General features: G+C 38.6%; 1 protein-coding gene across 1 annotated transcript in view; it reads right to left on the bottom strand.

Annotated features, from left to right (window-relative positions):
• Positions 1-726: 726 nt before the first annotated feature.
• Positions 727-14,646, bottom strand: part of SPARCL1 (SPARC like 1) — a gene marked incomplete at its 3' end in the record, with an annotated part of 56,975 nt that continues 43,055 nt past the window's right edge. Inside the window, exons 5-11 of the mRNA XM_084233582.1 lie at positions 13,158-13,230; positions 12,308-12,426; positions 11,452-11,572; positions 10,140-10,276; positions 8,321-8,469; positions 6,937-7,085; positions 727-755 (exon numbers count right to left, since the gene is read on the bottom strand). Of these exons, the coding sequence (XP_084089708.1) occupies positions 727-755; positions 6,937-7,085; positions 8,321-8,469; positions 10,140-10,276; positions 11,452-11,572; positions 12,308-12,426; positions 13,158-13,230 (777 nt within the window). The remainder of the gene's footprint in view (positions 756-6,936; positions 7,086-8,320; positions 8,470-10,139; positions 10,277-11,451; positions 11,573-12,307; positions 12,427-13,157; positions 13,231-14,646) is intronic.

The raw sequence follows: 14,646 nt of genomic DNA, 5'->3' as shown, positions 1-14,646 counted from the left end.
CACATATGCATAGCTACGCAAAAACTGGAATCCTTGTAACAAGCATGGCATAGTCATCCTCATGTTAATTGAATTTTGGAAAGAGCACTTGAGTTCAGTTTTTTTCTGTTTAAACTTATGACAAAGGACATTCACAAATACTTGAATAACTGAATATTTGTTTCCCACTGGAAATGTTTCCTGAACCAAGTCACTTTTTTTGTTGTTGTTGTTAAGTAGTAGGATCTAGGAAGCACAATTATTATTTGATACGTAGTGTGAGTCTTGAGTGAGCTTTCACATATAATTGTTGAAATAAACATCGAATAAGTTGAATAAACATGAATTTTATGGTTGTTTATTAAGATATTGAAAATAACATACATTAACAACGAAAGCATTGGGCCAAGTTCTTGGTGTATATATGATTTTATTGATAGAATGAACATATCAGTTTTTCAAGTTTTATAATTAGTATCTCATAAGTGGATGCAGAGAGTTGTAAGTTAAACTCCTGTTTACAAATAGTGTACAGTATTTTGCCTATATTTACCTTAATTTAAAAGTTTTATTTCCAGAGTTAATGTTAAATGCTTGGTGCATATACTGTTGTCAAGCAATTTACTCTCGTTGTCTTCTGAGACATGCAAACATTTTGCTAAATATAAATCTATAAGGTATCATGGCTGCATATATTTCAGAAGTAGTCAGGAAGATGATGAATGGTGAGTTCTTTCAAATCTTAATTCAAAACAGGAGATTTTCATCTATGTCTTCTGTAAAAGACAAAACAAAACACTTTTAGCGGGAAGCAGAGTGGTAATATAAGCAAACAATGTTAGAGTTGGGGGATTAGAGAACCCATCTTAGAAGACTGGACATGGTGATTCTCAACCCTGGAAGGGCGTCAACATCACTGTGAAAATTTTTGAAATATATATCTTCAGGCCTTGGCCTTCTACATCAGAATCCTAATGAGGGGGTCAATGGTTTGTATCCCTTTAGAAAGTTCTATTAGGTAGTTCTGAAGTAGGGATTGAGAACCACTGATAGAGGAGGTTGAGGGGAAGTGCCATGTCACTAGGTTCTAAGGGTTGCTAAATTACAATAGAAATAAATAATAGTAGCAGTTAAATGAAGCTTCCAAACAAGTAATAGTAAAAGAAACTGTTGCCGCCCCTATGGAAGAAGACAGTGTCCTTTGGAAAATATAAGACCATTCTTTAATGGTATGGGCCAATCTCAGTAACTTATTGGACAAATACTTAAAGCAGGTTCATTTGAACCCTGAACTACTACCTTGTCTGGGACACCAAGTACTTTTCCTGCTCAATATAAAGCTTCATTTCACCCCATGGGCTTTAGTATGTTTATTTTGCATATGGGCTTCATTTGTAAAATGGGAATAATAGCCTCATTACTTAGAAATTTATTTATATTTGCTCTCATACTTTTTGTATTCTCTCTGTTGTTTCAGAAAGTTGTCTGTACTTCTGAACTTAAAGCTAACCACCTGTCTTTGCCCTGGACCTGGATCTCTTCTGATTTCAAATTTCTCCCCTTATTTTCATTTTTAAAATTGTTATATACACTTCTTTTCCTTTCTTACTGGGCCCTTGCCATCAGTGTCTAAATATGCTTTATATCTAGCCTTCGACCTGCCTAGTACTGTATTGACCTTTGAGCAAAGATTTAATGAATGAATGAATGATGACCAAGTTCTTAAGCTTCTTTAATATCAAAAAAGCTTTTCTCAACTTTATATCCCTCTCCCTTTCCTGTATTCAAACATTTACTTTTCACTATTTCTCATCTTCTATTCTTTCTCAAGCTATAACTCTGGCTTCCATCTCTATCATTCCACCAGATTTCTTTTATTTATTTATTTATTTTTATATTCCCCATACAATTGCAACCCCCTTATTTTGACCCCAATCCCTCCTTTCCCTGCCCCCAACCCCCACAGAGTGTCTCTGGTTCACAGTTGTTTGCTGATTTTGACATTTTATTTCTTATAGTTATTCTTTTTCCTGGTCCCTTATTTAAGTTTTTTAGATTCCTGTTATGAGTGAGACCATCCGGTATTTTTCTTTTTCCTTCTGGCTTATTTCGCTGAGCATGATCCCTTCCAGCTCCATCCATGTTGCTGCAAATTGCATGTGTTTATCTTTTTTGATTGCTGAGTAATATTCCATGGTGTATATGTACCACATCTTCTTGATCCAGTCATCTATTTTTGGGCATTTGGGCTGTTTCCAAAGCTTAGCTATTGTAAATAGTGCTGCTATAAACATAGGGGTGCAGGTGCTCTTTGGAATTGATGTTTCTGTGTCCTTTGGGTAAATACCTAGTTGTGGAATTGCTGGATCATATGGAAGTTCTACGTTTAGTAGGTCAAGAAATCTCCACACAGCTCTCCATAGTGGTTGGACCAGTTTGCACTCCCACCAGCAGTGCAGGAGAGTTCCTTTTTCTCCACACCCTCGCCAACATTTGTTGTTGCTAGTTTTTTTAATATGTGCCATTCTCACTTCCACCAGATTTCTTACTAAGGCACCAAGATATCCTTATTCTCGGTCTTTATCTTACTTGACATCTCAGCACTTGTCTACCTCCTTCTCCTTGAAACACTCTCTTTGAAATGGCACTACCCTGTTTTCTTCCTTCCTTCCTTTTCAGGAGACTTTGGATTTTCCTTCGTGAACTCTTTCCTTTATCCATCTTCTGGTGTGTTGCTCCTTAGCACTCACCCCTATGCCTTTTTCCATGTAACTTAACACATTTTCCCTGGGGAATTAATTCCCTTTTCTGGAGTCAATTACTTTCGGCATGTTCATCATTCCCCAAAATAATGCTAAAACAGTCCTTAACTACCGACCCATATATTCATCTATCAACTATATATTGTCTCCCTAGTACTTAAACATTCAACATGTCCAAAATGGAATTTGTTATGGCCCCCAAATCTGCTTTTGTTCTTGTGGAACAAGAGGATACTTCTTGTATCCTCTTGTAAATAGAGGATACCTCTATTTACCCTGCCTGGCCTGAGTCTGGAACCCAGGTTGTATTTCTCTTTCAGTTACTCAACAGTCTATTTCTTAGTAACCACCCCACCCCACTCCCATTATTTCCTGTCAAGCACTGTTTTATTATTTCTATATGTTATACATCATGAATATGTTTATATTCTTGAATATATCTTTAATATGTTTGTATTTTAAGTTATATCTTGGATATGTTTTCACTTTTGTTTTTACCCACTGTAACTCCCTAAGTTCAAATTCTCATCAACTCTTGCCTGGATTTACCACAACAGCATCTCAACTATTCTCTGGCTTCTCCACAATGTAACCAAAAGAATCTTTCTTACATACAAGTGCAGTGAAGTCACTCCCTTGTTAAAAGCACTTTAGTGATCACTCAGCATCTTAGGATAATGTCTTGAACGGACTTAGTGGGACCTGCGTGATCTGACTTGTTTTCACTATTGGGCTTAAAGGATTTTCTAAAGATCAACGTGGGTATATGTCAGTACTTGGTATGACATGGGCACTAAGTACATAAAAGACTCTTCCATCTCTTAATTGAACCCCATTTTTACACACAAGGAAAATGAGACTCACTGAGGATAAGTATTATGCCCTAATTCACATGATTAATGACAAAGCTGGAATATTTGACTACATTTAATTTAGATCAAAGGCAGTTAAAATTCAGCAAAACACTGACTATACTTTATCTTGTCCTGTGGCATACTGAGTCCTGAAAGAAGGAAGGGTATATTTACAATTAGAGATTGTTTTTGTTCTTCTAGCTCTATCCCAAAGCAAAACTGTTTACTTATTCTGAGCAAGTATTTAATATCACCTTTATTGGCTTACTATGTGATAATACTTTTCCTTCTTCAAAATACATAATCATGGCCAAACCACAGTGAACAAACAAAATCATTAGAAGCTTTACCAGTAACTGTTCACAGACAACCACCCAGCACAGAGCCAGAGTGAGCCTACAAGCTGAAGAGCAGCCAAGAGTTTTAGAAGGAACAAGAAAGTCAACTATTTTCCTTAAATAAATGACCTTTGCTCAAATTTGCCCCTTGATCATGCTTTCAAAAATCTCATGCCATATAAAAAGGCATACATAAATATGTCCCATTCCAGCTAACTTTTCCCCTCTTGATAATGGTGGAATTGAAGGGGTGGAGCAGCTGTACTTGAGCACATTTTGTCTTTTTTAACATGGGAATTGGAAAGGACAGTTTTAACCATTTTAAGGGATCTATTTGAATTTATAAGTACTATGCTTTTAGAACAGATGTTAGAAAGGAAGTGGTCATTATTTGTATGGGTCTGGAACTTAGTGGCTTTTTAAATTCTGATTTAAAAAATACAAGAAAAAAGAAAAGAAGAAAGAAAACAAGATAGAGCTATGCAAGACTGGGTAAAACTAAGACAGAGTTGGGAGATTACTGGAGGTCCGGCCTCAGGTATACCCAGGTATGTCCATCATAGCCAGCCCAGCATGGTAACTTGACCAATCGTTGCTCAACAAAGCTCAACAAACTTTTCACCTGACTTGCATGTTATTGCACCAGTAGGAACTTGAATGACCTGTAGCTTAATTTGCATAATAGGTTAACATCAGAATTCAGTAGCCTTCTAACCCTCATTTGCATAGCTGACCTGAGAACCACCTTTTCTAGGTAAATATAAGCTCTACTCCATCCAGGCAATTCAGAACATGATTCAGGGGCTTCTTGAATTTGTGTCTCCTGAACTACAGTCCTAATAAAATCCCATATAAAAACTTATATTTTGCTTCAACTAGGTCTCATTTATTTGGGGATGACATTTCCTATCAAATTTAAGTGAGTATAAATAGTATACAGTTGCCAGCTTCAAGATGGCCCCTAATGATCACTCCTCCTGTACTTTCCTTCCACACTGTAGCAGGGTCAGTCTATGTCATCAATGGCATACGGCAGGAGTAATGGTATGTCACGTCTGAGGTTGAGTTATAAAAGATATTGAGGCTTCAGTCTCCCGCTCTCTCATCACCTCCTCTGGAGGAAATTCATTCAACCCTATAGAGAGGACTCAATGGTGAGGAACTGAAGTCTCCTGCCTACTGCCACATGAGTGACCTTAGAGTAGACTCTAAAGGAGAATCGTCCAGCTATGTTACGCCCAGATTCTTGATCCTTGGAAAATGTGGAAAATTTGGTCATTATGGTTGTGCTTATTTCACAGAATAATATTATAGAAGTAAAGGACTACTCTTTTCTGCTTTCCTTTGTCAATAACAATCTGATCACACTCTCAACTCTTTCTATCTATTTTGAAAGAGTTACACATACACGTGAAGAATCTTTTTTTAATGTGAAGTCCTTTTCGGTAAATTACCATTTTAGGGGGAATTATTATTATTATTTTTTTAAGATTTATTTTTATTTACTTATGCATATAAGAACTGGGGTGTGGGCCAGAGGTGCGGGAGGGTGAGAGGATTCACTAGAGAGAGTGGGGAGCAGAACAGGCAGATCTACTGAAATACACTGCTGAGGGGAGCAGTGGGTGAGACAGGAGGGGTCTGCTGTGACATATGTGCATTAGTTCCCTGGCCAGAGGTCAAACTCAGGCCACAGCAGTGATGTAATAGCGTGATAGCACTGAGATTTAACCCCTATGCCACAAGAGGGGCCCTCTCTTGGGGGAATTCTGACGCTTGATGAACTTACTTTTCTTTATTGCTTGGCTGCATATTCATGTTGCATGTATAGCGTGAACATATAAACAGGGACTCTCTGCTTTAGAGATTTGATGTTTACTGTTGATGCACATTCTGCAAGCAGTTTTGATTGGTCAATTTTTGAACAGTTTTCAAAAATTTACTATTGACTCTCACTTAGGCTAAGAAAAGGAAGTACATTAAGACACAACTTAATAAGACAAATGTCTAAATTTAAATTCCTTTACTATGAGAGTAAAGAAAGAAACTTGATTTTTTTGTGTTGTCACTGAAGATATAGGTATGGGTCACTTTTGGATGAAAGAAAGAATGTCTGGGCGCAAATTCGCATGTAAGTATTGGTCTTCTTTTTGTGTTGGCAATAAATTCAAAGATTCTTTTGACATCTCCCATTGTCAGAATCAGGCTTGCTGTCTTACTCTTCACATATGATTTTTAAGTGTTTGGCTCACCATACCCAAAAACTAACTCAAAATGGATAAAAGACTTGGTTGTATTAAAAAAAAAAAAAAAAAGACTTCGTTGTAAGACCTGAAACCATAAAATACGTAGAGAAAACATAAGCAAAACACTTCATGGCATAAACTTCAGTGATATCTTTGTGGATTCCTATCCAACAACAAAAGACAGTAAAGCTAAAGCTTCCATCGGGGAGAGAGGTGAGGCAAGAACAAAGTGAGGAGGGAGCACAGTGGACTATGGTGGGGATGGCAGGGTCTCGGTGGAGGGTGCAGTGTGGTAACATTTGAAGGGGGAAATATTATACTTCTAGAACACAGTGTTGTAAACCAATGTTACCTCAATAAAAAAATTAACTCATTTAAAAAAAAAGTTCTGGCCTAATACCCATATTAAAAAAGGGTATACAATCCTTTTTATAAATTCCCTCTTTAGAGGAGTAGCCATTTGGGATCTGGCACTGCTCTCTCGATTCACATCATTTTCTTAGTCTTAGCCGAATGCTAAGACCTCAATGCAGTTACCCCCTAAATATTCACCCTTGTTACTTTTGAAGAGAGATTATCATAAAGATAATAAGAAATAACTTTGCAGGGACAGGACCAAGGATCCCACTGGGATGCTGCCCCCTTTCTGCCTCTAGGTTCAAGGTGAGACCACAGCAGACCTCTTGACGAGGGCTCGGGACTCAGGTCTTATCTGGAGAAGAGGTCACCCCTTTCTCCTGGCCGATGATTCATTTACCTTCTTTAATTCCAAAGCAGTGTCCCCACTCCTTCAGGGTGATATGTTTATCCTTGTTGGGATCACACTCTTCAAAGAAACGGGTTATGCAGTGCTCCATGGGGACCAGAGAAGCTCGGAGAGGGGCCAGCTCCGAGTGTGTCAAGACTCTGCAATGAAAGAAGTGACAGCCAATGAGCCACGTAGGAAATTAACTCTGGATCACCAAAGACATTTCCTTCCACAAGTTTGTGGAGCAAGCCAAATGGATAGTGCACACATGGAAAGTTGAGAATGAAATAAAGTGTTTATGGGTACAGAGACACCTTTTGCAATGTCAATTCACTAGCCTTCCTTTTTCACTGGGAACTGCCCTCACTTCACCCTAACTTTATAGGAGTATACCCCAGAGTCATATTTGTGCAACCTGGTTCTTAACCTACTGGCCATACCTGATTGTTCCGTATGTAGGTACTTGACCCAAGTTGGGCCAATCAGTTTATCTTGGAAATTTAGTGCCAAGAATGAGCAAAGATTTGCACCAGGGACTTGGGAGACATGGAAGGAAATACCTGAAAGATGTGGGCGAAGTACCTGTTGGGAGGATGACAATGGCAGCTTGTATCCTGGCTTGTGTTTTGATTTTGCTCTTTTCCTTCTAGACTTGCTTTAGACTGTGGCAAGATAAGGCCTCAGGGCCCCTGCTTTGGGTAACCCCATTTGGCTGAGCATTTCCCAAATGGGTAATGGGTGTTTCATGGGGAAACTATTTTAACTATATTCTTTCTCTTCTCTCTATTGCATATGATTCCTATTAAAGTTTTTTACTAATGAAGGTTTTTGCAAAAAAAAAGAATGAGAGATTTGAAGGATTTTCTGCTGGAGGCTGGGCCCTACCATGTACATATGGGCACTGTGGCGTGACCATATTCTATGACTTTAAAGGGAGTTTTGTGTTTGGACTAATCACACTTGCCTTTTCAGCATTCTAAAGTGGAAACGGGAAATTTCTTCAATTTGCTTAGACTTTTTTTTTGAAACAACTACTTTTCTAACAAAAAAAAGATTTATTTATTTATCTGTGCATATAAGAGCTGGGATTTAGGCCAGAGATTCAGGGGGTGAGAGGATTCACCAGAGACAGGGTGGGGAACAGAACAGGCAGATCTACTGAAATACACTGCCGAGGGGAGCAGAAGGAGAGACAGGAAAGTTTTGCTGAGCCATGTGCGTAGCTCCCTCACTGGGAATCGAACTTGTGCTACAGTGGCTGCAGATAGCTTGATAGTGGTGAGACTTAATGCCTTGTGCCACCAGGGAGGTCCCTGCTTAGACTTTCTTTGTATAGATAACTAGACATTCTATTAGCTAGATGATGCAGTTATGTGAAAGGTAGGGTTTCTACCTGTCCACAGGGTGCTGGTCAAGTTCGCTGAATTGCCAGTGCACAGGGTACACATACATGTGGTAGTTTTTCTTAAAGTCCCTTAAGAGAAGGTCGATGGAATGGTCCCCAGCCAAGAGTCTTTTTTCATCCAGGTAAATTTTCTTGACCTAGGATTAGAAAGAGGGATCATCAAAATCAGACAAGTATAATGGAAATGTCACTTGTTAAGCTTTACTTGATGAGTAACAGAATTGGAAAATAAGCCCTCCTTTGAGATCAACTTAAATGCCTTCAATTTAACACTACAGTCTTTCTTATTCCCGCATAAAATAACAGCTAACATTTTAAAAAAGGCTGTATATTAAAAACATTTAAGTCCCTTGATCTTTAATCAAGTAATGTTCATCCAATTCCTTAAAACTATGGAATGCTTTTAATGAAAACAACTGAACTGACCTCAGCAAAGTTGTTGAACAGTTTGTGGAAAGTTCAGCTTTCCCCCTACCCTTTCCCCACTGGTCTGCTCTATCCTTAATCCTCCAGGTATTTCTATCCAGTGTCCATTCAGTTTCAGTTTAGCTCTGATGGGACATTACTTTGGTCACCCTACTGAAATTTACGTTTTGTAACTATTGTTCTCAAGGCTCTCTGTGATGATGTATTAAAGAGAGAGGACAGAAATTATTTTTGTGTAATGCATATGAAAGTATCCATTTGGAACATTACCCATTAACTAACTGCAAGCAAGGAAACAGAATTTCTACTCTTTCCTCTTTGTTTGGATGCACTTCCTGTCTCCTAACCTAAGTCCAACTCTTCTCATCTACCCAAGAACACCCTGTGGCAGCTGGGCACTTCAGTAGATGGTTCTTTCCAGAAGCATAGAAACCACCTCTACAATCTCCCATGGATAGAGGGTCGCTTGTACTCACATTCCCTTCCCATTGCACTTCCGAGTTTATAACAAAACACCTTGAATATTTTGTTTATACTTGGTGCTTGCTTCTATTCTCTCTTGAACCTTGTCCACTCAGATCTTTCTCCTTCCCACTCTAGAAACAGCTCCAGTTAGACTCAACTATGATACCCACAGGCCAAATCAGTGGCCAACTCTTAGTCCTCATCTCTCAACCTGTAAGTAACTTTTGACACAGTTAATGCCTACCCTCCTTCTTTCATTTTTGTTTCACAGCATGTTTCTGACACATATATTTACCTAAACGTTTATCTGCATATATTTATATGTTTGCTTGTATGTTCATATTACATATTTATGTGTGTGTGTGTATATATACACTTTTTTCTTAGCATCTGTCTCTTTGCCTAGAATGTAAGCTCATGAAAGCAGAGATTTTTGTTCGATTATTGTTGTGGCTCCAGTATGTAAATCAATTCTAGTGACCTAAAAGGCACTCAATTGTTATCTAATAAATGCATTTTCTCTGCAAACTTCTGGAATCAATATTCTGAAAATTTTAATCATACAGTATTACTGACATTGTGAGTAACGAACTTACCTGATGCCATAAATCTATGTTTGGACTATGAGATGTTGAGATTTAAATTTTATGATTGGGCCTGAATATGTAAGTGCCAATTGAGGTTCACATTGCCTAGCCAGAGCTTGCCCACTGCCCTTTGCACTGGGATGGAGTGGTTTTGTAGTGTCCCAAACCTGTGGCATAAATGGTGACCACTGCTTTCTGTCAATCCCTTGGGCTAACCAGGCTTAGGGAGGCAAGCTGATATGTAGGAAAGGTAGACCCCGCACCCCACCCCACACATTGTTTTCTCAGGCCCCATAGACACAAAGGCAGCTGACCCATGGATAACTTACTTTATTTCTCTGCTTCTCATTTAGGTATCCAGTGTGTTCAGGGTTAGGTTCATAGAGCTGCATGAGGATATTCTTGAGCCAGTCCCTCATCCTTAGAGGAAACTGAGTCACTTCAAAGTCCGTACAAGCAGGAATAGCTGTTCCAAGCAGAAAGTAAATAGATTTCAACCATTGGGTGTTACTCCTGTCCTATGGCAAGTCCTCATAACAGCAGGCTCAACAGCTTGCAGTGACTGAGACCCTCGATGTCCCATTATAACAACAGTGGTCCTTAACCCTAGTAGCACATCAGAATTGCCTAAGGTGTTTTAAAAACATACCAGAGGCCAGCTGCCATTCAAAGAAATTGTGATTTGATTGGCCTGGGGCGGAGTCTGGCCATCAGGGAGTTTTAAAAACTCCCAAAAAAATTTGATGAGCAGCCAGGACTGAGAAACACTGCTGTGGAATCAGAGAGTTGGAATTTGGAGGAGAAGGACACAAGAGTTACTTGCTGGGGGAGAAGAGGAAAAGGGGAAGTTAGCTTATACTGTGGTAACAAATAATGTTGAATCTCAGTGGTTTAAAGAAATGAGAGTTTAGTTTTGGTCCTGATAGAAGCTTAATACCAGTCAGCAGGAGAGTTCTGTTCATCTCTGTCTTTCTGGGGCTCAAGATGACAAACACTCAACTATCTCAACACTAGGGGAAGGGGACATGGAGAACCACATCCTTAAGTTTTTAAATGCATCCCCCAGATACCACATGAGTGATTTTTGCTCAAATTTCACTGGACAAAGCAACACTTGCAACCACACCTAATGTCAAGGGTGTTGAACGGTTTAATCCACTTGTGTATCAGAAGGAGAGAACCAGAAATTTTGAGAATATACTGGGGAAGGAAGACAATTAAAAAAAAAAGCTTCTGGAAGAATGTGTTGTCATGAAACTACCTGGCTGAGGCTTAACTTAAATTGGAAAGAGAGCAAAATAATTCAGCAAAATTCCAGTGACTCATCTCATTTATTAATTATTATAGTGGTTCTGAGCCCTAACTACATATTAGGTTGTCTAGATGAAAAAACAATGCCAAAGTTTAACCTGTTTCAGTTAAATAAAAATCTTTTAGCTTTAAAGTCTGGGCAATCTTCTTATTTTGTCTCCCCAGTTGATGTTAATGTGTAGCCAAAGTTCAGAACTACACTAACTTTGTCCTGTTCGCATATATGAGTGTATACACACACAGACACACACACACACACAACTCACATATGCATAAATTAACCCAAAACGCTCTCACCAAACATGATTGGCAGTAATGATTAATTCTTACATTTACAGGCTCCAAAATAATCCAGCTGCAGTTGGTGACCCTTTTTGGTCCCCTCCAGTCTGCATTTAGTGGCAAACAGATGACAGGAGCTAGCATAGGTCTGGTTGTCAGTGCCACAAACCTAAGAAAGACAATCATGAAAAAAAGAAAACCACTTTTGGGGCCTCCCTGGTGGCACAAGGGGTTAAGACATAACCTCTGAAGCTAGCCGCAGCCACTGCTGCATGAGTTCGATCCCCGGGTAGGGAGCTACCCACATGGTGCAGGCAGACCTCTCTTGTCTTGCCCAGTGCTCCCCTCAGCAGTGTATTTCAGTCTGTCTGCCTGTTCTGTTCCCCACACTCTGTCTCTGGTGAATCTTCTCACCCCTCACATATCTGGCCTATGCCCCAGTTCTTGTATGCATAAATAAATAAATCTTTTTTAAAAATCCCACTTTTTTTTGAATGGTAATTGGGAAAACACTCTTCTCTTTGAAGCTGATAGTCTGGCTGATAAACCGTGCTGTGCCAAAGATGTAGTCAGGGAGGTGAGGTCATTAAAATCATAATTCTTGGCACAAAGAATAAGTTATATTATAAAAATGGTGATGACAATTTAGCTCTCTTTATGTTCAGTATCATTAAAGCTGCAGATATTCTACAGATTGAAACCATCATTACCTTTTCAGGGAACAGTTGAACTTTGATTTTGCTGGCATTTGGTTCTATTCAGTATCACTTTAAATATTAGATGATAACCTGTACATTTATGTATTTATTTATTTATTTTAAACAAAAATTTTTGATTGCAAACTACATTCATTCAAATTACCAAGGATTTGTGGCCCTGTAAGACCAGTTTGCAGAAAACCTACTTGGTCAAGGAGTTTTGTAGGAGGACAAGTCACTGGATCTTGGCAAACACAGTGGGGTTTTCCCTGTTGGTCAGCCTTACACATGTGTCCTCTTTTACACTGGAAGTTCATGCAAGAATCTAACAGAAAAAAATGGATAAAAGTGAGAGAAAGCTAATGGAGTATATAAACTCAAAATCATTGAGATAATTAGCTCCATTCTCCATTAATAAGAGAGAACATTTGGGAAAACAGCAGAAACCATTTTGATGGATGTGTTCATTTTCAGGTGGACCCTCTGGCATCAGACTGCTTGGTACAATAGTTCAAATTTTCTGTGCAGTTTGAATTGGAGATTTAAAACAACAAACAGTTCTTCTCAGCATGCCCGTGGTGGTCAGTGTGAAGTGTCTGGTGCAATGCTGTGCTCATTGGTCAGACGTTAAATAAACCAGGAGAAATTTATTGTATTGAAATTCAAAAGGTTTGTGATTGCAGTATGTGATGGGAAATTCAGTGTTACTTCTGAATGGGATCTAAATTCACTAGTAAGTAATAAACTTGAGAATAAATAAGGTAGAACTAGTTGTTAGAAGCAAAAGGGTTTAGAGAAAAAGATGTCCAGCTTCCACAGTCCTATCGCAACAAGAGTTTTAGTTTGTGAACACATTCAACTGTATTTGTGTATCAGACGTGGGAACAAAAAATATCAGTGATTTATGGGACTATTTCCTGGGGGGGAACTGGGGAGAGGAAAGCCTCTTAGTAGTCATGGTGTAGCAAGGAAGGGACTGGGTTAACCATATTGTTGATCTTTAATTCCTTCCCTGTCTTGATGTAGTCCCAGAAAGCTTTCTGAGCCCACACTTACCAGCAATGGGCACCCTCATGTTGCCTTCACTTGAACCTCCTTCTTCATGAGGTGAGCCTTCTGCTTTCTTGGCCTTTATAATAATAAGAGCAGAAGTTAAAGTCTGTTTAAGGGGAAGCCATTACATAATTTACATTTCCACTAGGCATACCTTCAGAGAGCTTTTCATACCCACATTTTTCCAGATCTCAAAAGACAGACACCAGTTACAGCTGTGGAAATAGTAACTCTCCAAAAACAGGAGCTATTTCTATCTCCATAAATACATAAAAGATGAATTCAGTGTTGTATCTCTGGGGATTGCTGGGTAAAAATTAGAACTAATGTCAAGAGCAAAATTGGAATCTCCCTTGTGGATTTTGGGAAATGGTAGAAATGATGTATTATCATATAATACTGTAACTAATGCATGGTTATTCTACTCATCTCTTAAGGAGCTGTTGGCAAGGTTTTCATAGCAAGCTTCTACAGTATAAGAAACCTCCTACTTTAAAATGGTACCAGAGATCTCAGTAACTGAGGTTAATATTGACCTTCAAGTTTTTGGTGTGTGGCTGCCAGGATTTTGCATGAAACCTCTAAATTATTAATTGAACAACCAACTTTACTCTCATCTGCTACAGTTTTCTGATTATTATCATTTGGGTTTGTGTTTGCTTAATGAAGTTGTACATGAAGTTGTTTTTAATCTTTATAGCTAACCCAGTAAACATTTCAGGATCTCATGTTAGAGGCATTTTCTAGAGCTGGTGGTTCAACTTGAGTATAACATGGTGTCTGCTCTTAATGAATCAGAGCTGCAGTGACCATTGTCTCCCACTGTTCCGGTATGTCTGAATTTACTAGGCATGTCTGCCTGGAAAATCATGGAAATCTACTTGATCACTCAAAGGAGAGACTGGGAAGTGCTGGGAACTTAGACTCATCTTAGCAATTCTCAGCCTGTGTAAATGCCCTTGCTCCTCACTCTCCAAATGGGATAATTCAGAGGAATGACTTTAATGATACAACTTGTGTTGATTTTCTTTGTATTAATGTCCCGTACCACGTCTTCGCTCCTCTTTGTTCCCTGAATTATTCTTAAATAGACTGCGCTAAAATCCAGGGTCTGCTTCTAGCAGAATCTAAATAAAACAGGCATTCTCAGACTAATGATGGAGATGGAGAGAAAAATAAATAATTATTATATATTTCAGTAGTGAACCATAGAGGTACATACAGAAGACTGAGAACGCAGAGAAAGGTCATGGCTAGTTTTTTCTCTTAGTATTTTTTCATTTTTAAAAATTGAGGTAGAATTGACATATATTGATTTCATAATGATTTAATATTGGTATATATTGTGAAATGATCACCACAATAAGTCTAGTTAACTTCCACCCCCCCACCCATTTTTACATATTTTTTCTTATGATGAGGAATTTTAAGATCCACTCTTAGCAACTTTCAAATATGTATTACAGTATTATTAACTATAGTCGCCATGCTG

Source organism: Talpa europaea (genome assembly GCF_964194135.1).
Source record: "Talpa europaea genome assembly, chromosome: 5".
In the NCBI taxonomy this organism is placed as follows: Eukaryota; Metazoa; Chordata; class Mammalia; order Eulipotyphla; family Talpidae; genus Talpa; species Talpa europaea.
Note: the sequence above shows the minus strand (reverse complement) of the source record. Positions and strands in the feature narration are given on the sequence as shown.